Genomic DNA, 27,498 nt, shown 5'->3' on the forward strand with positions numbered 1-27,498 from the left:
AATCATAGGAACACTAGGCACGATCCCAAGATCCCTGGAAAGGAATCTGGAAAATCTAGAGGCTGAAGTAGCTCCAGGACTCATGCAGAAGAGTGTGATCCTAGAAACGGCGCACATAGTAAGAAAAGTGATGGACTCCTAAGGAGGCAGGATGCAACCCGGAACCCCACACTATAAATACCACCCAGTCGATTGGAGGAAAAAAATAAATAAATAATAATAATAATAATAGGGACACTATGCACGATCCCACGATCCCTGAAAAGGAACCTGGAAAAACTAGATACTGAAATAGCTCCAGGACTAGCTCCAGGACTCATGTAGAAGAGTGTGCTACTGGAAACAGGGCACATAGTGAGAAAAAAGTGATGGACTCCTAAGGCGGCAGGATGCAACACGAAACCCCACACCATATAAACCACCCAGTCGAATAGGATGACTGTAATAGACAATAATAATAATAATTATAATAATAAAAATAATAATAATAATAATAATAATAATAATAATAATAATAATAATAATAGGCGGAAATAACATCTCTCCCATATGTAGGAAGTGCAATACGAAAAATGAAACCATAAACCACATAGCAAGCGAATGTCCGGCACTTGCACAGAACCAGTACAAAAAGAGGCATGATTCAGTGGCAAAAGCCCTCCACTGGAGCCTGTGCAAGAAACATCAGCTACCTTGCAGTAATAAGTGGTACGAGCACCAACCTGAGGGAGTGATAGAAAACGATCAGGCAAAGATCCTCTGGGACTATTGTATCAGAACGGATAGGGTGATACGTACAAATAGACCAGACGTGACGTTGATTGACAAAGTCAAGAAGAAAGTATCACTCATTGATGTCGCAATACCATGGGACACCAGAGTTGAAGAGAAAGAGAGGGGAAAAAATGGATAAGTATCAAGATCTGAAATAGAAATAAGGATATGGGATATGCCAGTAGAAATTGTACCCATAATCATAGGAGCCAACAGGCACGATCCCAAGATCCCTGAAGAGGAATCTAGAAAAAAATAGAGGCTGAAGTAGCTCCAGGACTCATGCAAAAGAGTGTGAGGGGGAAAAAGTGATGGGGACTCCTAAGGAGGCAGGATGCAACCCGGAACCCCACACTATAAATACCACCCAGTCGATTGGAGGACTGTGATAGAGCAAAAAAAAAAAATAAATAAATAATAAATAAAAAAAAAAAAAAAAAAAAAAAAAAAAAAATAATAAAAAAAATAATAATAATAATAAAATAATAATAATAATATGTGGCGCCGTGGAGGAGTGGGTTAGGTCGTCAATAGACTTAAGTCAAGTTAAGCAACATTGGCTCTGGTCAGTCGTTGGATGGGTGACCGCTCTCCTCGGCGTTGATTCCTTGGGAAAGGATCTTTACCATAATTTCCTCAGTCTACTCAGCTGTAAATGAGTACCTATCCCTGATGGGGTAGGGTCCAGCTATGGGTTACATATGCAAAAACTCAGCAATGATGGAAAGAAATGAAGGATTAAACGACAACGACGTAAATGGAACCTCTGGCAACAGAGGAGCTTCGTCCGGCAACCAGGTAGTCAACCCAATTGAAGGGGAAGACGGTCAGGTACTTGGAGGTCGTCATCCAGCAACTGATCACCACAACGACAATAATCAACAGCCTGAGATTGGAGCTACAGAGGCAAAAAGGAAGAAATGGACAAGAGAAGAAATAGAAATGGAAATATGGAGATGCTACATCAGAAGCAACCCGACGGAGAGAGGATATAGAAGAAGATTGGTCAACATCTGGAATGAGAGGAATAACACCCCCCAAACAGAGCAGAGGCTGGCAGACCAAGTAAGGAACATAAAGAAAAACAACTGGCTCTCCCCAACAGAAAGAGAAGAACTGCAAAGGGAAATGTCACACGACAACGAATTACACGAAGACGAACTGAGAGACGATGCCACAGATGACGACAGGGAGGATGAGGTATCAAACAACGACACACGAAGAAACACCGACGAAGTAACAGAGAGGACGGAATGGGTAGAAAAGATTAGACAATGGATGGAGCCAGATACAGAGAGAACAAAGATCCCCTCCATGAAAGCCTACAACACCAAGAAATTGAGGGAGAAAACAAGTGAGGTCAATGAAATACTGGGCATAATACAGACCACCAGTATCACAGAAACAAATAACTTGACATATGCAGGAGCAAGATTAGTAGCAGAACTGATGGGAATTCGAACACCAACACCACCAGCACAACCAACCCAACAGAAACCAAAACAGCAACCTCCTTGGAAAAGGCGCCTGGAAAAGCAAATCATGGTGATGAGATCTGACTTGAGTAAACTGAAAGAGATGGCAGAAAAAAGGCTAAGAAGCAAGAAAACAAGGGAGGAACTCAACGAGAAATACAAAGTACAGTAAGTTCCAGAAGTGAAGCGACAAATCTCAGAATTGATCGTACTTCTATAGAAACTCATGGGGTTGCCAGTTAGTATATTTTATTCCAATTATTGTCAACCTATTTATCTGATAATACGTATCAGTGATTAACTGAATAAGCGCACAAAGTATTTCCCCAGTGAATGATCAATGATAGTTCAGTAATTGTTTATTAATAGAAAAAAAAGAATTTCCCCAAAGAAACATCTGCGGCTTCCAAAGTGTGATATGAAGTGTTCACCATAGAATGGCAGCAGGAACCGTGTGCATAAGCATTGGCCTAATATTTGTAAATTAACTGTCTACTTTTATAGCGTTATATCGAAAGTTATTATGATTACTTTTGATAAAGCACAGAGAAGTTTAGCATCTGATTAAATGAAATATTAACAAGACAAGTTGATGTAAAAAAAAAAAAAAAAAAAAAAAAAACAAAAAAAAAAAAAAAAAAAAAAAAAACGAAATCCAAGTTATGTGCGCGTTTAGCGTTGGTTACATGGTTAGGCCTATTTCAAGAATCAAGGAAATATATTTTCCAGCTTGCTAGTTAATAATTTCATGGAATTTCTCGATTGTGCAAATTTTTGCATGCGGAATTGCGTTCAGGGTCGCACCAGACAAGTATTTCGTAGGTTTCCACTTTTTTTTTTTTCTTTCAGTGCATAAGTGAGACTATTCTTGTCCATACGATCCGGAGTGTGAATATGCTTGGCGAGTATTATTTCAATTCGAGTATCCCCTGTTATGCTCTCTCTCTCTCTCTCTCTCTCTCTCTCTCTCTCTCTCTCTCTCTCTCTCTCTCTCTCTCTCTCTCTCTCTCAGGACGTTTTTATCTATCAGGAATAACCAGAGGTCTCTTTTAAGAATCGAGCACTAGGCCTATTGGTCATGCTCGGGTGCTTCTTTATATATATATATATATATATATATATATATATATATACTATATATATATATATATATATCCCCAAAAAAACCCCAAAAACTCATAAATTTCTGTTATGCAATAATACTTGACTGGATCGAACTGATTGCTGGTTGTCAGTGGTGATATGAATTTGGGTGATATCACTCCCTTATGATACGCCCACTTACCCAAATTCAGTCTTAAATTTCACGGTTGGGATATGATTCGAAGATTTGAAGTAATAGGTTGAAGTGAAAAAGGTGGAGTTAGTATTGTGGGTGGAGGTAGAGGTAGAGGGGGGAAGGGTGGTTGGGTCTGTCGTCTCCCTACTTAACCAGATGGTGATTTTACGGGTGTTCTGGTTGTTTGCGACCGACTTTCTTATTTTTATATAGCGAGTCTGTTTCCCAGGTGCAAGGATAGGTCCTGGTGTCGGTCCTGAAGGTTCTATCTTTGCCTAAATAACAGACAGTGGCCCTGCATTGTAAGCCTTGCAATGCCCGGAACTAGGCCTAGTCACCTGAAGGTAGCAGCAGCAGTTAGAGCCTTTCTCGAAGATGGTGTTTTATGCTCGGTCCTTGAAGCTAGAGTCAGAACTACCAACCACCCCCAACTTCTCCATTGAATCTAGGTGCATTCATGGTTGATTATGTTTAATGTCGCGGAGATTTTCCCTTCAGCAATTCTATTGATACTTGCATGGTTTTATGCATCGTTTCGCTAAAAATTAATTCGATAGTACACTATAATATTAAATATTTGTTTCCACATTGCTCGAAATATACATTGGTAATGTTGGTAATCCTGTGTTGAACGAAAATTTCAAATTGTTTCGTGTCTATAGTTTGAAGTAATTGCTATACTTTAAAATAATTACTATTACCGTAATTTTTTCGTATGATTGTTGTAAATATCATTAATTTGATATTTGTGCATCATATGTTAGCTTTATTTTGCTTGATAGAGCTTTCACTGTAGAAAAAAAAATATATTTTTTCAGCTACGAGTTGTAGTTGCCAGTTAGTGAATTTCGAACGAAATTCTCTGAAATTTGTCGCTTCAGTTTTGGATCTTACTGTACAAGAGAGGGGATTAAACAACACAATAGAAGATGTAAAACAGAGGCTTAAGGCCAAAGCACATAAGATCCAACGGTACATGAACAGGAATAAGGGATACCAACAGAACAAACTATTCGGAACCAACCAGAAAAGACTATACAGCCAACTAAGAGGGGAAGACAACCACCCAGAAATTCCTGAAGCCGAACCAAGTAAGAGACTCTGGGAAAACATATGGAGCAATCCGGTATCACACAACAAACATGCAACATGGCTCCAGGAAGTCAAGGAAGAAGAAACAGGGAGAATAAAACAAAGATTCACAGACATCACGACAGACACAGTCAGACACCAACTAAAGAAAATGCCAAACTGGAAAGCCCCAGGTCCCGATGAAGTCCATGGATACTGGCTCAAAAACTTCAAGGCCCTACACCCACGAATAGCAGAACAACTCCAGCATTGTATCTCAAATCACCAAGCACCCAAATGGATGACCACAGGAAGAACATCCTTAGTACAAAAAGACAAGAGTAAGGGAAATATAGCCAGTAACTACAGGCCTATCACCTGCCTACCAATAATGTGGAAGTTACTAGCAGGTATCATCAGTGAAAGGCTATACAACTACCTAGAGGAGACAAACAACCATCCCCACCAACAGAAAGGCTGCAGAAGGAAGTGTAGGGGCACAAAAGACCAGCTCCTGATAGACAAAATGGTAATGAAGAACAGTAGGAGAAGGAAAACCAACCTAAGCATGGCATGGATAGACTATAAGAAAGCCTTCGACATGATACCACACACATGGCTAATAGAATGCCTGAAAATATATGGGGCAGAGGAAAATACCATCAGCTTCCTCAAAAATACAATGCGCAACTGGAATACAATACTTACAAGCTCTGGAATAAGACTAGGCAGAGGTTAATATCAGGAGAGGATCTTCCAGGGCGACTCACTGTCCCCACTACTCTTCGTAGTAGCCATGATTCCCATGACAAAAAGTACTACAGAAGATGGATGCCGGGTACCAACTCAAGAAAAGAGGCAACAGAATCAACCATCTGATGTTCATGGACGACATCAAGCTGTATGGTAAGAGCATCAAGGAAATAGATACCCTAATCCAGACTGTAAGGATTGTATCTGGGGACATCAGGATGGAGTTTGGAATAGAAAAATGCGCCTTAGTCAACATACAAAAAGGCAAAGTAACGAAAACTGAAGGGATAAAGCTACCAGATGGGAGCAACATCAAACACATAGATGAGACAGGATACAAATACCTGGGAATAATGGAAGGAGGAGATATAAAACACCAAGAGATGAAGGACACGATCAGGAAAGAATATATGCAGAGACTCAAGGCGATACTCAAGTCAAAACTCAACGCCGGAAATATGATAAAAGCCATAAACACATGGGCAGTGCCAGTAATCAGATACAGCGCAGGAATAGTGGAATGGACGAAGGCAGAACTCCGCAGCATAGATCAGAAAACCAGGAAACATATGACAATACACAAAGCACTACACCCAAGAGCAAATACGGGACCAGACTATACATAACACAAAAGGAAGGAGGGAGAGGACTACTAAGTATAGAGGACTGCGTCAACATCGAAAACAGAGCACTGGGGCAATATCTGAAAACCAGTGAAGACGAGTGGCTAAAGAGTGCATGGGAAGAAGGACTAATAAAAGCAGACGAAGAACCCCCAGAAATAAAATACAGAGGACAGGAGAAAGACAGAAAGAACAGAGGACTGGCACAACAAAACCAATGCACGGACAATGCATGAGACAGACTAAAGAACTAGCCAGCAATGACAATTGGTAATGGCTACAGAGGGGAGAGCTCAAGAAGGAAACTGAAGGAATGATAACAGCGGCACAAGATCAGGCCCTAAGAACCAGATATGTTCAAAGTACGATAGACGGAAATAACATCTCTCCCATATGTAGGAAGTGCAATACGAAAAGTGAAACCATAAACCACATAGCAAGTGAATGCCCGGCACTTGCACAGAACCAGTACAAAAAGAGGCATGATTCAGTAGCAAAAGCCCTCCACTGGAGCCTGTGCAAGAAACATCAGCTACCTTGCAGTAATAAGTGGTACGAGCACCAACCTGAAGGAGTGATAGAAAACGATCAGGCAAAGATCCTCTGGACTATGGTATCAGAACGGATAGGGTGATACGTGCAAACAGACCAGACGTGACGTTGATTGACAAGGTCAAGAAGAAAGTATCACTCATTGATGTCGCAATACCATGGGACACCAGAGTTGAAGAGAAAGAGAGGGAAAAAAAAATTGGATAAGTATCAAGATCTGAAAATAGAAATAGAAGGATATGGGATATGCCAGTGGAAATCGTACCCATAATCATAGGAGCACTAGGCACGATCCCAAGATCCCTGAAAAGGAATCTAGAAAAACTAGAGGCTGAAGTAGCTCCAGGACTCATGCAGAAGAGTGTGATCCTAGAAACGGCACACATAGTAAGAAGAGTGATGGACTCTAAGGAGGCAGGATGCAACCCGGAACCCCACACTATATATACCACCCAGTCGAATTGGAGGACTGTGATAGAGCAAAAAAAAAAAAATAAAGAATAATAATAATAATAATAATAATAATAATAATAATAATAGGACACTATGCACGATCCCACGATCCCTGAAAAGGAACCTGGAAAAACTAGATACTGAAGTAGCTCCAGGACTCATGCAGAAGAGTGTGCTACTGGAAACAGGGCACATAGTAAGAAAAGTGATGGACTCCTAAGGCGGCAGGATGCAACACGGAACCCCACACCATAAAAACCACCCAGTCGAATAGGATGACTGTAATAGACAATAATAATAATAATAATAATAATAATAATAATAATAATAATAATAATAATAATAATAATAATAATAATAATAATAATAATAATGGCATTAGTTTTGAAATGGAGAAACAAATCCACAGTATATATATGTACATATATTTAAAGATAAATCTGTACTCTTCAGTCGGTTGAAAAGATGAATCGAACTGTTCCCCGAAAGCTTTCTATACAGATTCATCTTTAAATATATACAGCTACATATACATACATAACTGGATTTGTTTCTCCAATAATAATAATAATAATAATAAATAATAATAATAATAATAATAATATCAAGAAAATTAATCTTGGAACCCACTGTATTCAGTGCACCTCCATTGCTCAGGTGGGTATTATTGCCAATAAAATCAAATCTTTTTTCCGAAATAGTTCCACCAGTTAATCACATTCATGAAAACTCTCATTAAAAAACAAGCATTTTCAACCAACGGAAATAGTATATCCTTTAATGCATTTCCTCCGAGTCATCTAGAAAACCACCTGACCAATGGCCTTCCAGTATTTTAAATGATAAAAGTACAGATAACAGTTATTGACATTTTTCTTCGAAGTCTTCCACAACAGCTTTTCAAAGGTGATCCGTTAACCATCTGAAATATCATTAATGACTGCGTCAATGGATCTTCGGCTAGAAAGTCTCATTAACACTGTGAATTCAATCATTCAATAAACAAAATGTAGTTTTCCTAGCTTTTTCTCTAGAACTCTAATAAATTTCACAACTTTCAGGTCCAATACTTCTAACCCTGTAATCAATTCACAATTTTTGGCCGTGCTTTTCTAGCCCTTTAGAAAATGTTACAATTTCCAGACCCCTTATTCTAGCCCGCTTAACCCTTCAGAGTTTACCAGCCTCCTCTCCTAGATTTTTGGAAAATGTCACAAGCTTACGTACATTTTTCTATCCCCTATCTGAAAGTCACTACGTTAAGACCTGCACTTCTAGCCTTTTAGAATATTTCACAACTTTCAGGGCCCTTCCTCTAGATCTCTAGAGTAAGCCCTCTAAAGGAATCCCTTGAACTCTATCCTTTTAACTTTTAAAATCTCATATGATACAAGTTTTGACGCTACTTCTTCAGTAGCCCCTTGGGAAATCCTGCCAACATTATCCTTTCAACAGTGATAACGAAACGCAATAGTTGTAACCTCCCATCCTCATTACGAACGAAACCAGTCGGCTGGATTCATTCAACAACACAAGAGATTACTGGCAAGAAAATCCTCAGCTGAACAAACAACACTTTTTGTGTTTGTGTGTGTGTTTGTGTTTACTAAAGGGCCTCGTTGCTGACAAAAAAAATGAAAAAAAGGGAATAGGACGTTCAATTCAGCTTTTATTGTTTGTGAAGAATTATTGGATGGTTGTATGCTGCGGGACCATCCATCCAGTTCCAATGGCCTTGCACCCCCAAGCCCCCACCTTTCCTCCTCCACCCCCAAACCCCCCATGTGACCCCATCCTAACCCCCAGGTCTCCTAAACACACGCCCACCTGCCTACCCAAAAATACTATTTTGTCGAACTCCACGACAACGTATAGCTCCAATAACAATGAGTAAGTGGCAGCTGTGTAGGAATTAATCAATAAAGTCCACTTGTTATGTTATATATCTTATTTTCGTCTTTTTTAATAACTTTTCTTTCTTCAGCCTTCCTTTCGTAGCAGGGAAATTCCATTGCTTTAGGAGAAATAGAAAGAAAGGAAGAGAGAAGTTCTCTTAATGCAAATGATCTCTCTTTGACGCTGCTTTATCGCCGTCCTAAAGCGAGAAACTATTTTGAATTCTTCACTAAATATGCATTGTTTTTTAACAGGACTCTTCCCCTCTTTTCAGTGCAATGAATCTCTTCTTCCATTTCACCTACGAATTATTTTACAAACCTATAAATGCATTAAAATACTGTACATCACAGAAAGGCAACTTAAGGTCACAAAAGTAAGCGTCGAATTTGACACTTCTGACACTTAAATAGGGACTCAAAAATATGGGAGGATGAGGACTCCAGACCTCGTCCTCTGTCTTGACGCCAAATTTTGACTAGACAGCCAACATCTGTGCTTTCTTTAAATATGTAAAATTGATGTCACGTGTTTTGGCTAAGGAAAAATCACGGAAATAAACGTATGTCCGACCGTATGTATTTCGCTGTAGAAATTTCACACGAAAGCGAATATGCACGAAACCAATTTTTTTACCAAAATTAACAGATTGGTGTCAAGTTTGGTGGTAATATTTTTATTTTGCCACCGAAACTGACATTTTAGTGAAAGGTTTGGTGGTAAGGTTTCAATTGTATAACTACTACGAAATTGAGCGCTTGCTGTAAAGTTTGGTGGCAACCTTTCAACTTTACTACCGATATTCACAGCTTAGTGCAAGGCCTGGTTGGTGACCAGCGTCCTTATATGATGTATGTTCAATTTTGTCGTGAATATTACAGCTTGGTTCAAAGGTTGAGGTCAAACTTTCAATTTTACCATCGGAACTGCCAGCTCTGTTCAAAGTTTGAAGTCAACCTTAACTTTCAATTTGACCACCGAAATTGACAACTCGGTTCAGAGTTTGAAGTCAAACTTGACTATCAATTTTACCGCCGAAATTGACAGCTCGGTTTAAAGTTTGAAGTCAAACTTAACTTTCAATTTGAACCACCGAAATTGACAGCCCTCATTTCACTAAACAATTTGGACCACCCGCAAATTGACCAGTCCGTTTAAAGAAATTTGAAGTCAAAACTTAAACTTTCATTTGACACCCGAAAAAATTGACAGATCGGTTTAAAGTTTGAAGTCAAACTTAATATTTTTTTCAATTTGCCCACCGAAAATTGACAAGCGAGGTTTAAAGTTTGAAGTCCACACTTAAGATTTTTCAATTTCACCACCGAAATGAAAGCTCGGTTTTAAAGTTTGAAGTTAAAAAAAAAATTTTTTTCCACAAAAAAAAACTTACTTTCAATTTTGACCACCGGAAATTGACAGCTCGGTTTAAAGTTTGAAGTCAACTCGTAATTTCAAATTTGACCACCGAAATTGACAGCTGGTTGTTATTAAAGTTTTTTGAAGTCAAATTAATTTTTCTACAATTTGACCACCGAAACATGCGACGCTCGGTTTAAAGTTGTGAAGGTCAAACTTATCTTTCAATTGACACGAAATTTGACAGACTCGGTTAAAGTTTGATGGAAACAAACCTTAACTCAAATTTAAGTTCTATAATACACATTTGACCACGAAATTGACAGTCGGTTATATTGTAAAGTTTGAAGTCAAAACTTAACTTTCAATTTGACCACCGAAATTGACCGCTCGGTTTAAAGTTTGAAGTCAAACTTATCTTTCAATTGACACGAACTTTGAAACACGCTCGGTTTAAAGTTTGAATCAAACTTAACATCAAACTTAATTTTTAATTTGACCACCGAAATTGACAGCTCGGTTTAAAGTTTGAAGTCAAACTTAACTTTCAATTTGACCACCGAATTTGACAGCTCGGTTTAAAGTTTGAAATCAAACTTAACTCAAACTTAATTTTTAATTTGACCACCGAAATTGACCGCTCGGTTTAAAGTTTGAAGTCAAACTTAACTTTCAATTTGACCACCGAATTTGACAGCTCGGTTTAAAGTTTGAATCAAACTAATTTTCAATTTGACCACCGAAATTGACCGCTCGGTTTAAAGTTTGAAGTCAAACTTAACTTTCAATTTGACCACCGAATTTGACAGCTCGGTTTAAAGTTTGAAGTCAAACTTAACTCAAACTTAATTTTTAATTTAACCACCGAAATTGACAGCTCGGTTTAAAGTCTGAAGTCAAAACTTAATTTTCAATTTTACCACCGAAATTGACAGCTCGGTTTAAAGTTTGAAGTCAAACTTAACTTTTAATTTGACCACCGAAATTGACAACTCGGTTTAAAGTTTGAAGTCAAACTTAATTTTCAATTTAACCACCGAAATTGACAGCTCGGTTTAAAGTCTGAAGTCAAAACTTAATTTTCAATTTTACCACCGAAATTGACAGCTCGGTTTAAAGTTTGAAGTCAAACTTAACTTTCAATTTGACCGCCGAAATTGTCAGCTCGGTTTAAAGTTTGAAGTCAAACTTAACTTTCAATTTTACCGCCGAAATTGACAGCTCGGTTTAAAGTTTGATGTCAAACTTAACTTTCAATTTGACCACCGAAATTGACAGCTCGGTTTAAAGTTTGAAGTCAAACTTAATTTTCAATTTAACCACCGAAATTGACAGCTCGGTTTAAAGTCTGAAGTCAAAACTTAATTTTCAATTTTACCACCGAAATTGACAGCTCGGTTTAAAGTCTGAAGTCAAAACTTAATTTTCAATTTTACCACCGAAATTGACAGCTCGGTTTAAAGTTTGAAGTCAAACTTAACTTTCAATTTGACCACCGAAATTGACAGGTCGGTTTAAAGTTTGATGCAAAACTTATCTTTTAATTTCACCGACGAATTTGACAGCTCGGTTTAATGTTTGAAGTCAAACTTAACTTTCAATTTTACCACCGAATTTGACAGCTCGGTTTAAAGTTTGAAGTCAAACTTAACTTTCAATTTGACCACCGAATTTGACAGCTCGGTTTAAAGTCTGAAGTCGAACTTATCTTTTAATTTCACCGCCGAATTTGACAGCTCGGTTTAAAGTCTGAAGTCAAAACTTAATTTTAAATTTTACCACCGAAATTGACAGCTCGGTTTAAAGTTTGAAGTCAAACTTAATTTTCAATTTGACCACCGAAATTGACAGCTCGGTTTAAAGTTTGAAGTCAAACTTAACTTTCAATTTGACCACCGAAATTGACAGCTCGGTTTAAAGTTTGAAGTCAAACTAAACTTTCAATTTGACCACCGAAATTGACAGCTCGGTTTAAAGTTTGAAGTCAAACTTAACTCTCAATTTGACCACCGAAATTGACAGCTCGGTTTAAAGTTTGAAGTCAAACTTAATTTTCAATTTGACCACCGAAATTGACAGCTCGGTTTAAAGTTTGAAGTCAAACTTAATTTTCAATTTGACCACCGAAATTGACCGCTCGGTTTAAAGTTTGAAGTCAAACTTATCTTTCAATTTGACCACCGAATTTGACAGCTCGGTTTAGAGTTTGAAGTCAAACTTAACTCAAACTTAATTTTTAATTTGACCACCGAAATTGACAGCTCGGTTTAAAGTTTGAAGTCAAACTTAACTCAAACTTAATTTTCAATTTGATCACCGAAATTGACAGCTCGGTATAAAGTTTGAAGTCAAACTTAACTTTTAATTTGACCACCGAAATTGACAACTCGGTTTAAAGTTTGAAGTCAAACTTAACTTTTAATTCTACCGCCGAAATTGACAGCTTGGTTTAAAGTTTGAAGTCAAACATAACTTTCAATTTGACCACTGAAATTGACAGCTCGTATAAAGTTTGAAGTCAAACTTAACTTTTAATTTACCGTCGAATTTGACAGCTCGGTTTAAAGTTTGAGGCAAACTTAATTTTCAATTTTACCACCGAAATTGACAGCTCGGTTTAAAGTCTGAAGTCAAACTTATCTTTTAATTTCACCGCCGAATTTGACAGCTCGGTTTAAAGTCTGAAGTCAAAACTTAATTTTAAATTTTACCACAGAAATTGACAGCTCGGTTTAAAGTCTGAATTCAAAACTTAATTTTAAATTTTACCACAGAAATTGACCGCTCGGTTTAAAGTTTGAAGTCAAACTTAATTTTCAATTTTACCACAGAAATTGACCGCTCGGTTTAAAGTTTGAAGTCAAACTTAATTTTCAATTTTACCACAGAAATTGACAGCTCGATTTAAAGTTTAAAGTCAAACTTAATTTTCAATTTTACCACAGAAATTGACAGCTCGGTTTAAAGTTTAAAGTCAAACTTAATTTTCAATTTTACCACAGAAATTGACAGCTCGGTTTAAAGTTTAAAGTCAAACTTAATTTTCAATTTTACCACAGAAATTGACAGCTCGATTTAAAATTTAAAGTCAAACTCAATTTTCAATTTGACCACAGAAATTGACAGCTCGGTCTAAAGTTTGAGAGAAACTTATCTTTTAATTTCACCGTCGAATTTGACAGCTTGGTGCAAAGTTTCGTAGCAAGCTGCTAAGAGGTGTCAATCGACGAACATATAACGACCATAAAAAAAGACAAACAATTAAGAAAACCTCTCGAAACTAATGGGTTGTTAATGGCCAGTCGCGATAAAGAGAGAGATAAGGATAAAACATTCGCGATGAGACGGTGATAATAGAGGAATCGGATGACGTGACTTGATAAGGAGATTTAAAGCATTTTGACACGATTTTTACACAATGTCTCTGGACGACGAAAATTCAAAGCATTCAATCATAAAAATCAAAGATGATAGTGTTCCATTTTCTATTTCTTAATTACCCCACTTTTTCAAAGGACTCCCCCCATTCTCTCTCTCTCTCTCTCTCTCTCTCTCTCTCTCTCTCTCTCTCTCTCTTCTTACCTAGATGTAAGAGAATTTCCATAAGACATAATAAGTCTAGTCATTGAAAGAAATTCTCTCTCTCTCTCTCTCTCTCTCTCTCTCTCTCTCTCTCTCTCTCTCCTTCTTTTTCTTCTTACCTAGATGTAAGAGAATTTCCATAAGGCATAAATCGAGCCATTAAAAGAAATTTCTCTCTCTCTCTCTCTCTCTCTCTCTCTCTCTCTCTCTCTCTCTCTCTCTCTCTCAAAGCAATCTTATTTTGTATCCATTAATTAAGTAACATTTAGGCGCACCATCTTTAATAAGCAAAATTAAATTCCTTCTGTATTTGCAAAGTTTTCATTTCTTCAAATTTCCCTTCTCTATCAATATTTCAATCAGTTCCCAGCAGTTTATCATACCTTAAATTACTTAAGCTTTCCTTCTATTTCCCTTGAGTTCTCGACACTTTCTTCTGCTACCTATTTTTGTCACTGTTTGTTTCTACGGATTCACCCCCGTTATCCACTTATCCACTTCCTCTCCGTTTTATTCCGTAATTTGCCCGTGCAATCTCCTTCAAATTTCCCTTAACATCTTCTTCCTTCATTCTTCTTTATCTCCTCCTACAAATTTGCTTTCTTCTCTGGGGTTTTCCTTCTTCTCCGTTCAGATTTTCTGTGCACGTATTTTTTCTATTTTCTTTCATCCGTTTCCCATCTATCATCTCGCTTACCGCAATCACAATTACTGCAAGAGCCACAGCTGTTCCGAGCTCTCTCTCTCTCTCTCTCTCTCTCTCTCTCTCTCTCTCCAAAACACTTATTTAAGTCTATGTGAGCAGGTGTATGAATATACGTAGATAAAATCTACGTATCTATGTATCTATCTACCTCTGTATATATATATATATATATATATATATATATATATATATATATATAGGTGTGTGTGTGTGTGCGCGCGCGCGTTTGTGTGTTTGTATAGATATAATATATATATACGTATGTATATATATATATAATATATATATATGTGTGTGTGTGTGTGTGTGTGTGTGTGTGTGTGTGTGCGTGCGTGTGTGTGTGTATTCACAAACATAATATAGCCATAAGGAACTTGAGGAAGACATCTCGGGCATTTGTATGGTTTATTGCTGAGGTTTCGTACTCGGGTCCAGCTGTCGAATCCAGAGTTTTCCAGTACACAGCAGCATGCTAAAAATTGCAAAATAAATATTGAATACAGTCAATTTAAAATTTTATCGAGGGCTCCGAAGTTAAACAAGCAAACTGCCTCCACCCCTTTTTTCTTAGCATAAGTTTACCCTGAACTTTTAACGTTTCTCCTTGTCACTCGTATTATTTCTTTCCACTTGGATGGTAATACCTTTCTCCTTCTGGCATTTTAAAATGAATCTTTGGTATTTTTTTTTACCATATTATTTTTCAGTGCGAGTTTTTATGATGTTTTAATGCATTTGTATATAATTTACAACTTCGTAATAAGGTTAGGCCTTGAAACGTTAGCAATAAACCATGCAAATGCCTGAAATACCTTCCTCAAGGTCCTTATGGCTCTCTCTCTCTCTCTCTCTCTCTCTCTCTCTCTCTTTATATATATATATATAATATATTATATATATATATATATTATACATATATATGTATACATACATACATACATACATACACATACATACATACATACATACATACATACATACATACATATATTTTCCCTAGTTGTACCTCCCATCCCAGGGCTGAAGAACTGTTTCCACTTAACATAGATATTGTTCGAAGTTTGCATTATCATACACTGTCTCTCCAAATATTCTTCCAGCAAACTCTCTCTCTCTCTCTCTCTCTCTCTCTCTCTCTCTCTCTCTCTCTCTCTCTCTCTCTCTCTCTCATTATTATTATTATTACATTTTCTAATTAATACTGTTTCTTCCCTCGTATCTTTCTCCTCTTATTTTCACAATAATCTAAATTAAGTTACACTAGCAAAACCAGCCATATCAATTATATATTTTTAATATGTCCAATATCTATGAACGTCAAAGTACAAACGGACCGACAATCCTTTTTTTTTTTTTTTTTTTTTTTAGTCTAAAGGGCAACTGTGTGGGCATTTAAATGTCATTCTCCTGTCCGGACGCCAATTAAAGAAAAATCGAAGAAAAACGAGGATAATGACAATGATAATGGAATCGAAATCTTATCTAAATTCAGGGTTGAAAGCAATCCGGCGCAGTGTCACTGTCATTTGTCAAGTGGGGCGGGATGTTGGGGGGGGGGGGGGGGGAGGGGGGGGGGGGGGGGTTTCAAGGGGGTATAAAATCCCCCTACCCATTATCTGGGTTCGTTGGGATACTAAGGTTACATTACAAGATTTGTTTGCGTTAGGGTGAATGCACACTACAGTAAAAACATGTCACAGACACATCGATAACATGTCGCTTACATATCACGAACCTTTGGCAAATGCATGAGGGACTCTGGTCATAAACACCAATACGTCGTTGACTTGTATTCAACCTGTTTGCGAGTTTGTGCGATTTTTTGCCAACGTATGTTACTGATATGTTTTCCTGCAGTGTGGACGTTACCTGAGGCTAGAGTACCTTGGATTATGATATGCGACAATTATATATAACGAAATGCAATTATATACGACATTGATTTCCATGAGAAAACACGTTTTAGCGGCGTATTATATTATGGCTTTTTGGAAATCCTTGACCATTTTATTAAATAGATTAATTTTGTGTTATTCGTAAAAATATACGAAATCTAAATTACAGACAAACTTGAAGATAACAGCTCATAACCGAAAATTTAATATCTTAAACAGTTATCGGATTTTTCGCTTAATATTAACTCATTCATTTTACCAGAGAATTCCCAGTATGTCAATACCTACACCTGTTCATGTCCCCTTTTTAAAATGAAAACCGAGATCTTTTTCATATATTGCAAGCACGCGAGCAAGAAATATATAAAGCAATTAACTTAATAAACTGCATATAGCAGTCTTTACTTTTTTTTATTATCCGCACAGAAAAAAAGGCACATGTTAAAAGCATTTGGATATAAGGGTGAAAATATGACGCTCGTTGGAAACGAATCACAGAGTATAATTCAGTTTTGGAAAACCACAATTTCTTTTTTCGATGGGACGAGTTCGAAATGCCACTGGTTTCATTTTATAGTCCAGTATATCTGTAGAGCTTAACGGGTAAAAATACAACCATATGCACAGACGTACATACACACATACAACAAACCATACACAATCAAGCATGAATGGAAACTGAATTGGGCCATTTACCTGCAGTCTAACATTTTAACCTACTCGTATAAAAACAATACATAAATACCTTTACTGCCATTTTGTTATGACAAAGGAGATTCGTCTTATAAACTGTACTTTCGACATTTTACCGTTCAGGCGCAAGATTATTGTACGTCTCTTTGATTTGGATAAATCTTATTTTACAAAATTAATATTTTGCTCACCACCGATAATCTGATTTCTTCGCCTAAAAACTTGACGCTGCATAAGATTATTTTCATAATGTGTTAGTAAGTTAAATTGAAAAATCTTCCATGTTTATCTCAGGGAAAATAATTAACAGACCTTAACAAAAACAAGTGTTTGAAGTGTTTATCAAATTGCTCAAAACTACAGCAATATAAACCATCACAAAATTCCGCTATCGCCAGCGAAATGCATTCCAAATGCATGAAAGATCGAAGCCAGAGTGTTCGGAGATACACTTGGAATTCTGAACACGATCTTTCAGAATGAAATGTTACCGAACACCTCAAGCCACGAACGTGGAGATAGAAATATGAGATACGAAGTAGATGGAAGAGTGATTCACTGATCAATATAAAATAGCATGACAGCCAAACCAGGCCATCTAAATCGCATTGATGAGAAATTCAAAGCGTAAAGAAACTTAAAATGTTACAAAAGGACTACGAGAAATTTTCAAACACTGGAGAAGTTGCACTTGACAGCAAGCGAAAATTCGACAAGGTATTCGAGCGTATTAACTTCCCTTTTGTGACAGTTGATTCGATAAATTATTGCCTAACTGGTTCAAATGGTATTGGAGAATAGTGTTAAATGCTGAATGAAGACATTGTAAACAACATTTAGTCTGTAGTACATTATTCTGTCTGGGAAGCTTTGTACCAATAATCGCTTTAATCAACATACATCTAATGGTTTCAACAGCGTTGCACCTAAAAATGATCATGATTTTCCGAATGAATAAGCTGCAAAATAAATGTTATGTGTATCGCGTATAAATTTGGAAAATATCTATTTTGAACATTGCCCTTTCATCGAGTATTTACTATGAAAATAACAAAATAAGCTACAAAAATTAGATTAATAAACTCTACGAGCATAACACATAATATTTCATCTCACGTTCATCAGGCAACGAAAACTATTCACAGGTTCAAACCACATACGGTGCGCTCTCTCTCTCTCTCTCTCTCTCTCTCTCTCTCTCTCTCTCTCTCTCTCTCTCTCACCAATGAAGGAGGCACCAACCCAATCCAGGCCTAAAATAATGAATGAAGGACTAATGGTGAAAATCCGGTGTATTATTTGCTCTTTCTCTAAGGAGGAAAGTAAATTATTTTAGCTTTTTTCCGTGAGAGAGAAAGGTTGGGGGGAAAATCGATAGGAGCCTCTCTGAAATTAGATAAAGAACTTTCTTTAATGAAGATATAGGCTCGAAGATAAGTCCTTAGCTGATGGAACGACAAAATAAGAAACAAAATATATATATATATATATATATATATATATATATATATATATATATATATATATATATATATATATATATATATATGTGTGTGTATAATATATATATATTATATATATATATATATATATATATATATATATATATATTAACATACCATATATATATATATATAGAGAGAGAGAGAGAGAGAGAGATGAGACGAGAGAGAGATGAGATGAGAAAGGAGAGAGAAGAGAAGAGTCTTTGTGGGAACGGACGGTTTGAAAAATAATCATATATTAAAAACTGTCTAAAACTCATTTCGAATCTAGAGAGAGAGTGAGTTTGTGTAAAATGACAAATTTATAAAAAAAAAAAAAAAAAAAAAAAAAAAAAAGTCGGCTTTACAAAAACTGTCTAAAAGTCATTTCGAATCTGTACCAGATAAACCTTTGGTCCTCTGAACCCGACATTCCATACAAATCAACCTCGATCATCGACTGACACAACTACGTGTGAATTAAAAGTTAGGGTGCACGAGATAACGATCGTAATATCCTTGATAGCGAATCTCTTTTAACAGCCTTCAAGTGGGCGGTTGATGAGTCATAAATAAGGACAGGGAGGAGAACGAGGAAATGACAAGAACTAAAATCAATGCTGATTAGATAAATTTGATTCGTGAATTTGTCCTCTTCATTTTGGATTGTTTTCGGATGACATGAAGAAATGATGGAGCATAAAGGAAGATGGAATATTTTTATCGATAATTCTAGAGTTTTATTACTCAAAATACTCATACTTAAAAATAGCTGCACATCATTTTCTAAGAAAATACAAAACATTATTTTCCACTATTTTAGAACGATTGCACCAATCTGCCTAACTAGGTCTCACTTAAAAGAATGTACAAAATGTAATTATTTGATCTTAAGAAAATATAAACTAACTTTTCCATTCGTTATTAATGAAAAGTCTCGTAATTATTAAACGTAAATTTCAACTAAAGAACTTATAATAACAAATGGCATATTTTTTTAGAGATCAAATAGCATTCTTTGGAATCAGCTTACGATCATACGAAAATAAACCATTTTAGTAAACTCTCACTCAAGAATGTATTATTTTAGATTTATTAAATGGTATGTATAATAAATGTTAATGGTAGCCTTTCATTCAAGGCTTCTTTTTCAACTGAAAGTGACGGTTATATATTAAGTCCAGTTAGTGTGATTATAGATTTTTCAGAATTCCCCTACAATATATATCCTGGAAATCATTATCGCCACAGTACCATGAGATTTAAAGCCAATTTCACGTGAGATCGGGTCTAAATGCCACCTGGTTTAGCTCTGATAATGATAATGGCGCGTATTTTGCAATCATTTGATTCTGTTTAAAAAGCAAAAATATTCTTTAATTCAAAAATGTTCTAAAATGGAATGGACTACAGTGTGCCGAGCAAAACTTTGTAAGAAATTATTTAATTCTGAAGCAATTTTTGCACCTGTTAGGGAATTATTATTATTATCATCTAAAGCATAATACCAAACTTTTAAAAATAATCAAACGTGTAACACACAAAATTTAAAATTGGAAATACTTTATTGATGATATTCTCTGAAACAACTCTGGAAACCTTTACATGGAAGCATGAGTCTTGAAATGGAGAAACAAAACCACAGATAAGTATGTGTAAGTACGTGTACAAATCTATTTAAAACCATACATAACTGTGGATTTATTTCACAATTGTTATTATTATTATTATTATTATTATTATTATTATTATTATTATTATTATTATTATTATTATTATTATTATTGGGCACTTATTATATGACGCACTGAATGGCGACCCCTGCTTGACCTGGACCTGAGATCCTATTTTAATAAAATAAAAGATCACCTTCAGCATTTCTATAATTGTTAGAAATTCCCAATATGAATATTGGCCAGTTACTCAGAAACATCGCAGGGCCAGAGAAGCGAAGTATAAGAAAAATAGAAAAAAACAATACATAAAATCAACTCGCTTAATTCTGCCATTCTCTTTAACAGGATTATTATTATTACTAACAAAAGAAATACAATTCTCCAATATTTTCTGAAGAAACGCCTAAACATATTGGAAGACGTGACTTTGAATTAGAAACGTGTTTGCCTCGTTTACCTATGATAACGAACCTTGAAAAGTACCTGTTACGCAAAAGGTTTAAAAATCTAAACCAGCGTCACTTTTAGCCGAGACAATTATCGGTCTGTCTCCAGTAAATAATTCATCACACTTTCACCACTATACTAGAACTAGAAGGAAAACTGAGCTTATTTTGAAAGAGAGAGAGAGAGAGAGAGGACCGAAGAGAGAGGAGAGAGAGAGAGAGAGAGAGTTACAATGAGTTACAAGGATTAGGATATCTAAAAGACTTTATAGTCCATCCGAGGAGACGTCGTGTGCTCACTTATCTCTAGGAGTAGGTCTTACTGTTCATTCAGTGTCCTAATGATCTTGTCTAGCCTTCTTTTAAACTCTTCCACACTGTTGCTGTTTACAATATCTGATGGCAGCTTATTCCATGTGTCACATATCTTGTAGGTAAAGAAGTTCCCACAATGGGATGTGTTGTACCTCTTCAGCTCTAGTTTCCGTCCATTATTTCTCGTCTGGTTTTCGTTTAACGTAAATAGGTTACTGTCTACTTTTGTTATGCCTTTCAGTATTTTCTATGTTTCTATGAGAGAGAGAGAGAGAGAGAGAGAGAGAGAGAGAGAGAGAGAGAGAGAGAGAGAGAGAACTTGATTACTTATTTACCATTAGTCTCTTTCTGTGTTCAGTATAAAGGTAGTAAATCTGATAAATAATTCATCACACCTTGACCATTTTACTAGAATTCGATGGAATGCTGTGTTTACCTTGAGAGAGAGAGAGAGAGAGAGAGAGAGAGAGAGAGAGAGAGAGAGAGATACTTTCATAAATATCTACAAAATGGACTTAAAATTTGCGATTATGAATCTTTACAAATCAGAGAGAGAGAGAGAGAGAGAGAGAGAGAAATGCTTTCATATATACAAAATCGACAGAAAACCTACGTTAACGAATTTCAACAAAAGAGACAGAGAGAGACTTGATTTCTAATCTAATTTAATCTGCGATTAAGAGACATAACGAGCTTCCCCTATGAGAGAGAGAGAGAGAGAGAGAGAGAGAGAGAGTGAAATTACCATTCCCTTTCCCTTGATTGGAAAGCGTAAAGGATCCTTTTTGGCAGGAAACGGTTTTACAATAGACCTCAGTAGACTTGGATATTTCTTTTATATGGGGCCTCTTCCTCCCCGCCCCCACCCCCCCCCCACCCTCACTCCCCCCCCCCCCTGGCACCTGGGATCAGGGACTAACGTGAGATGGGTACACAAGAGGATGGCATAACCTCCCTATGTATACCGTATGGCAGCTAACGTATCAAAGACGAGAGAGAGAGAGAGAAGAGAGAGATGAGAGAGAGAGAGAGAGAGAGAGAGAGAGGCGGGGGGCTTTAAAATGCGTGCACACACAGCGCGACGAAATATATATATATATATATATATATATATAATATATATATATATATATATATATATATATATATATATATATATTCATGTGAAGCATATAAAATATTTATAATATATGTATACATATGTATATGTACTGCATAGAACAATGTTTGTCTGAGTGTGTATTTAAGTAAAATAAGTGATACAGTACCGTAATGTATAGTTTGTTTGTATTTTGTTTTTACGTTGCATGGAACCAGTGGTTATTCAGCAACGGGACCAACGGCTTTACGTGGCTTCCGAACCACGTCGAGAGTGAACTTCTATAACCAGAAATACACATCTCTCACCCCTCAATGGAATGCCCGAAAATTGAGCTCGCTGCCATCGAGGTGGCAGGCCAAGACCAAACCGACCACGCCGCTGAAGCGCTCAAAATGCATTGTAATTGTCTGAAACGACAAGTAGTGAGAGAGAGAGAGAGAGAGAGAGAGAGAGAGAGAGAGAGAGAGAGAGAGAGAGAGAAATGTCAAGGACAACGCAGGAGTAGCAAGCCACACGAGTGCCATCAGAAAGGATGAACTTGTCTAAGAGAGCCAAACGTAAGGATTCCAGTATATTGTTAAAGGAAAATATTCCACGAAACCAGAAGCTCTCAGTGTGCGTGTGTGTGTGTGTGTGACCTTGGCTTGATTATCCGTGAAGTTTACAGTTATTCCGTGTAATTCCCCTTCAAGAAACATTGCCTAAGTTTTTTTTTTAATTAACGCACGGTATTTGGGACAAAAAAAAAAAAACTCGCAGTAAGTATATTCTTTTGAAGAAGAAAATAGATTCTGTTCCCGACTATAAACAGAAATAATACATAGTTTACTTCCACTGCTCAAAAGCAATGTGTACACAATATTAATGTATATACATGCACACACATACACACACACACACATATATATAGTGTGTGTGTGTGTGTGTGTGTGTGTGAAAAGAACGTTTGTGTTTCTGTTTAAACTCGAATATATCCTATATTTGTTGTTGACGCACAATAAACACACGCTATATATACGTATTTATACACATACACACACAAACATATATATATATATGTGTGTGTGTGTGTGTGTGTATAAATACGTATATATAGCGTGTGTTTATCGTGCATCAACAACAAATATAGGATATATTCGAGTTTAAACAGAAACACAAACGTTCTTTTCACACACCAATCCTTTTCCCATTTAACGCAAAAGACATTCTATAGAAATGGTAAACACTAGGAGCCTCATTTACCTTCTCAGCTATTCATGCAGCCTAAAAAGAATGTAAAAAGAACATTGAAGAGAGACCCAGCTAAAGTATATTGACTCTCCAAAGTAGACTCATTCTTTCCCTTTCATCTTTCCTATCGACTCATTCTTTCCCGGTATTAAGCCTCTTTCTTTCTGGAAATGCTTCCTGCCTCCCCTCTACCCCCGTCTGCTTTATTTCTTTTTCACAAATAAATCTAATTTTGATCTTTCTCCCATCCTTTCGTCATGCTTCAGGTATTCGTATTCGTAAAGATTTTTTCGTGAAGTTTTAACTTGTTCTTCGGTTCATGTTACGCATACTTTTCTCTTAATCCTCCTTTTACCAGTCTCACACTTTTCCTAACCGTCACCATCCAGCGCCAAGTCATAAGGCTGAGTTTCAGTCGCTTTTCTCTTTCGTCGGGAACCAAGGCTCAGAAAAAGTAGACTGACTGACTGATTTGATACTACAAGTTGACGTCAAAATACCGATGGTCAGCGGTTCAGCGAAAGTAAGTGAAGAGTCTGCATACACTAGTCACTTATAAATTTACCTTGCATTGAGCTGTTTCAATACTGGGATTAATTAATAGTATAACCCATTTATTACATTTACAAACGCATTTATTATTTTTACAAATACTTTTCCATTACTATAGTCATTTAATTTCTAACATTATTCTGTCGTATTCTACACACAAAATCGATTACTGCTACCATATTATTGCTCTTAAAAGCCACAGTTTACTATTTCAACGCACCTTAACAGATTAGTTACAATAAACAGTTTTTCCAAAACATCATGAACGACCGTAATCAATTTACCGCTTTTATCTACCCTGGTCGTCTATCTCTTCCCCGAGCCTTATCCCTTTCCTTAACCCCGGCAATATTTAGCGAATTCCCTTCTTCTTTCAGAAGCACTCGGCACACTACCCTACTCGATTCTCCAGCTCCGATGACTTCCTATTTTTTCGATTCACATTTGAATGAAGGTTTTTATGAACGCTTCTGCTGCTGCTGCTGCTGCAAAGGCCATTTTCACCGTGGCTTCCGGTATTTCACATCTGAATAACAATTTTTGCAGCTGTTTCTGCTGTTGAATAGACAGTTTTCAGCTTGGCTTTCGCTATTTCGCATCTGAATAGTAGTATTTGTGACTTTCGCAAAAACCTGTCTTCAATATGGCTTCCACATAATATTTATGCTCCCGGCCTGCACTGTGAACTGGCGCATTCGACAATCGCCAAGCTGAGCCCCGCGTACTAGCGCATTCTGCAACTGTCTATGATTGTTCTAGAGCAAAACCTAACCTACTTTTGTCCTCCCCATTCCAAATTTTCATTTCAATTTTTTCTTTGTGTATCTTCTCCCCAAGTATGAAAAACACACACCCTGTACAGCACAGTTCATCAGAGAGCGTTTTCAATTCTTTTCACTCGTTCCATCAGAGAATATCTCTCTCTCTCTCTCTCTCTCTCTCTCTCTCTCTCTCTCTCTCTCTCTCTCTCTCTCTCTCTTAAAATGCTTCCCTGCCATTTACAGCTCAACTTCGTTTCGCTGTTCCAATGCAAGATTTGAAGGTGACACATATCAAAAATTAGTATTTTCTAATAATAAGAAGTTTTAATTAAATTATGCAAACAAACGATATCTTCTTCCAGCAATTCATACATAATTTAACCATTCTTGTCTTGCACTCTCATTCACACTTTAAACAGTACAATGAGGTGATTCTATACGCGTTCTACATCAGTGAAGACGTTACACTTTAAAAGCATAGCATACAATGACAGAAATCTTAAAATAACCTACTCCGAAACTGATCAAGATGGGAAAACAATTTTGGGATCACTAAAACAGTAACTGAGCAATTGGTTCTGATGCCATTTTAGTAATTAATTGTCTCAACTTATATCACTATGTACTGATCAATTGTCCAATGTATATCTGGGCATGCTGTAGCATCTTAATCAATTTAAAACAATCTACCAGCAACAAGACGTCCTCTAGAACACAGTTGGTAACAAAAGCAAGGCATGTGAGGAAATTATTTTATATCCTTTTTTTAGGTGAGGAAAAAATCGAGTATCATTTTCAGGAAAGAAAATTTTCAAATAATCCTGTCTATTAAGTTATCACCAAAACGTTGAACTATATCACATAAACATAGAAAATCAACAGAATAAAAAAAAAACATTCATAAGAGATAGAAAATTTAATAAATTTTCATTTTGCAAATACAAGAAAAAAAACTTTATTATAACACGCATGAAGATACAAACGGTTCCAACAAAGAATCAAGACTAATTACTCAGCCTCGAAGTGATGTGGAAAGTGCCGATCGCGCAATTCAACAACCCAGAAGACTTGAATGAAAAGAAGAACCCACTCGCAAAGCTGAAATTCCACTTGTATAAAAAGCACCACTTGCTAGGAACAAACCATTTGTAAAAAAAAAAAAAAAAATATTAATAATAATCAAAACTACTTGCAAAGTTACGTAACGCGTACAGAGAGCAAAACCACATACAAAGAACAAACCCCTCTGCAGACCAAAGCATCTATACAGAGCAGAGCCATTTACAAAGAACACAGCCACTTGCAAATAGCAAAACTATTTGCCAAGAACAACTCCATCTACAAAGAACGCAACTTCTCGCTAAACACAAAAACCACATATAGACCGAAAAAGAACCTTGAAATTACAAAACCACCGGCAAAATACAAACCCGCTCGCAAACAACAAAGCCACTTGTAGAGCAGTGGCGGACCCAATGTATGGTACGACCAATAAAACCAGGTCCCTTCTTCAGGGGAGCGTTGTCCTTGATCGTCAGTAGGGTTTGGGGGTGAGGGGTGGTTACAGGAATGGACGGGGGAGTTATTTGTCTTGTCTTTTGCAGAAAGGAGCAACTTATTTCCTCCGATGCATATTACGAGGTCGTAAGTAAGAGGGACAAAGACCGGCACAAGGAAAGACCGCGATCCTCTGCGAGAAGGAATCAAGGAGAATTACAAGGCAATAGAGAAGGCAAGGACAAATTAGGAAATGAGAGAGAGAGAGAGAGAGAGAGAGAGAGAGAGAGAGAGAGAGAGAGAAAAGGTACCATTTGTAAAAGAATAACAAAATGAACAACGTCATTTCGGCGACTGTCCAATCGTTCTCTTTCCCGTCTTAAAAACAGTTGTGTCATACTAATGTCCTAAACGACGTTATTTTGTATTTACATTCTTTGCTAATTCTGCAATATTAATTATATACTACTGTTATTTTCTTCGGTATTCTTCCATGCTAAAATCCTAGTAAATAGTGGTATTTAGTTCTTGTGACATTTCTGCACTTCTTATTATAAAACAATGTAAGCCTATCCGGCAATGGTTCCTTAAAATTAGCCTCACCATACGAAAATCATCTGTAAACATCAATAAAGAATATGATGAATCTAGACTCATGCTAATTCTGTACAGCTTTAATATTGACTTCTAAGCTCTCTTTATCATTATAATTGTCATTATAACTCCACTTGCATTTTTAATGTTCACATTGAATCATATCACTCTCTCTTTCACTTTTACATTAAAGCATGACGAATTTTTCACTTTATATCATGTAAGAATTTCTAGATATTTGACATTTTATAACACCATTTAAACTCTACCATCTACTATAAACCATATTTCTTTTAACATCAAAAGTATTATAATTATAAAAGTATTATCTGTATTATTATTATAAATAACAGTACATACTTCAAATCACACTGCACATAAAATCTCTGTCATTTCCAGATTCAACCCCTTTCAAGTAGCTTTGGCATTTAGTAAGAGTGTGGGTCCTCCTCCATCAATTATATCCATCTCACGTATTGCATTACATTACATAAGCTCTCGTGGTAGATAAATCTGAATATATATATATATATATATATATATATATATATAAATATATATATGATATGCATATGTATATGTGTGTGTGTGTTGTAGTATGTAGTATATATATAATTATATATATGTATATGCATATGTACACACACATATATATATATAAATGCTGGTATGTGTATTTATATGTATACATAGTATGTATCGAATATATATATATATATATATATTATAT

General features: G+C 36.4%; 2 protein-coding genes across 2 annotated transcripts in view; both read right to left on the reverse strand.

Moving 5' to 3' along the window:
* LOC135225877 (nitric oxide synthase-like protein) overlaps nucleotides 1-27,498 on the reverse strand; it is a 467,757-nt gene that overhangs the window by 333,213 nt on the left and 107,046 nt on the right.
* The window catches only part of LOC135220274 (mucin-2-like), a 116,648-nt gene that overhangs the window by 36,834 nt on the left and 52,316 nt on the right, over nucleotides 1-27,498 (reverse strand). The window contains exon 4 of the mRNA XM_064257537.1: nucleotides 14,878-14,995. Within this exon, the coding sequence (XP_064113607.1) occupies nucleotides 14,878-14,995 (118 nt within the window). The remainder of the gene's footprint in view (nucleotides 1-14,877; nucleotides 14,996-27,498) is intronic.

Source organism: Macrobrachium nipponense, chromosome 20, assembly GCF_015104395.2.
Source record: "Macrobrachium nipponense isolate FS-2020 chromosome 20, ASM1510439v2, whole genome shotgun sequence".
NCBI lineage: Eukaryota > Metazoa > Arthropoda > Malacostraca > Decapoda > Palaemonidae > Macrobrachium > Macrobrachium nipponense.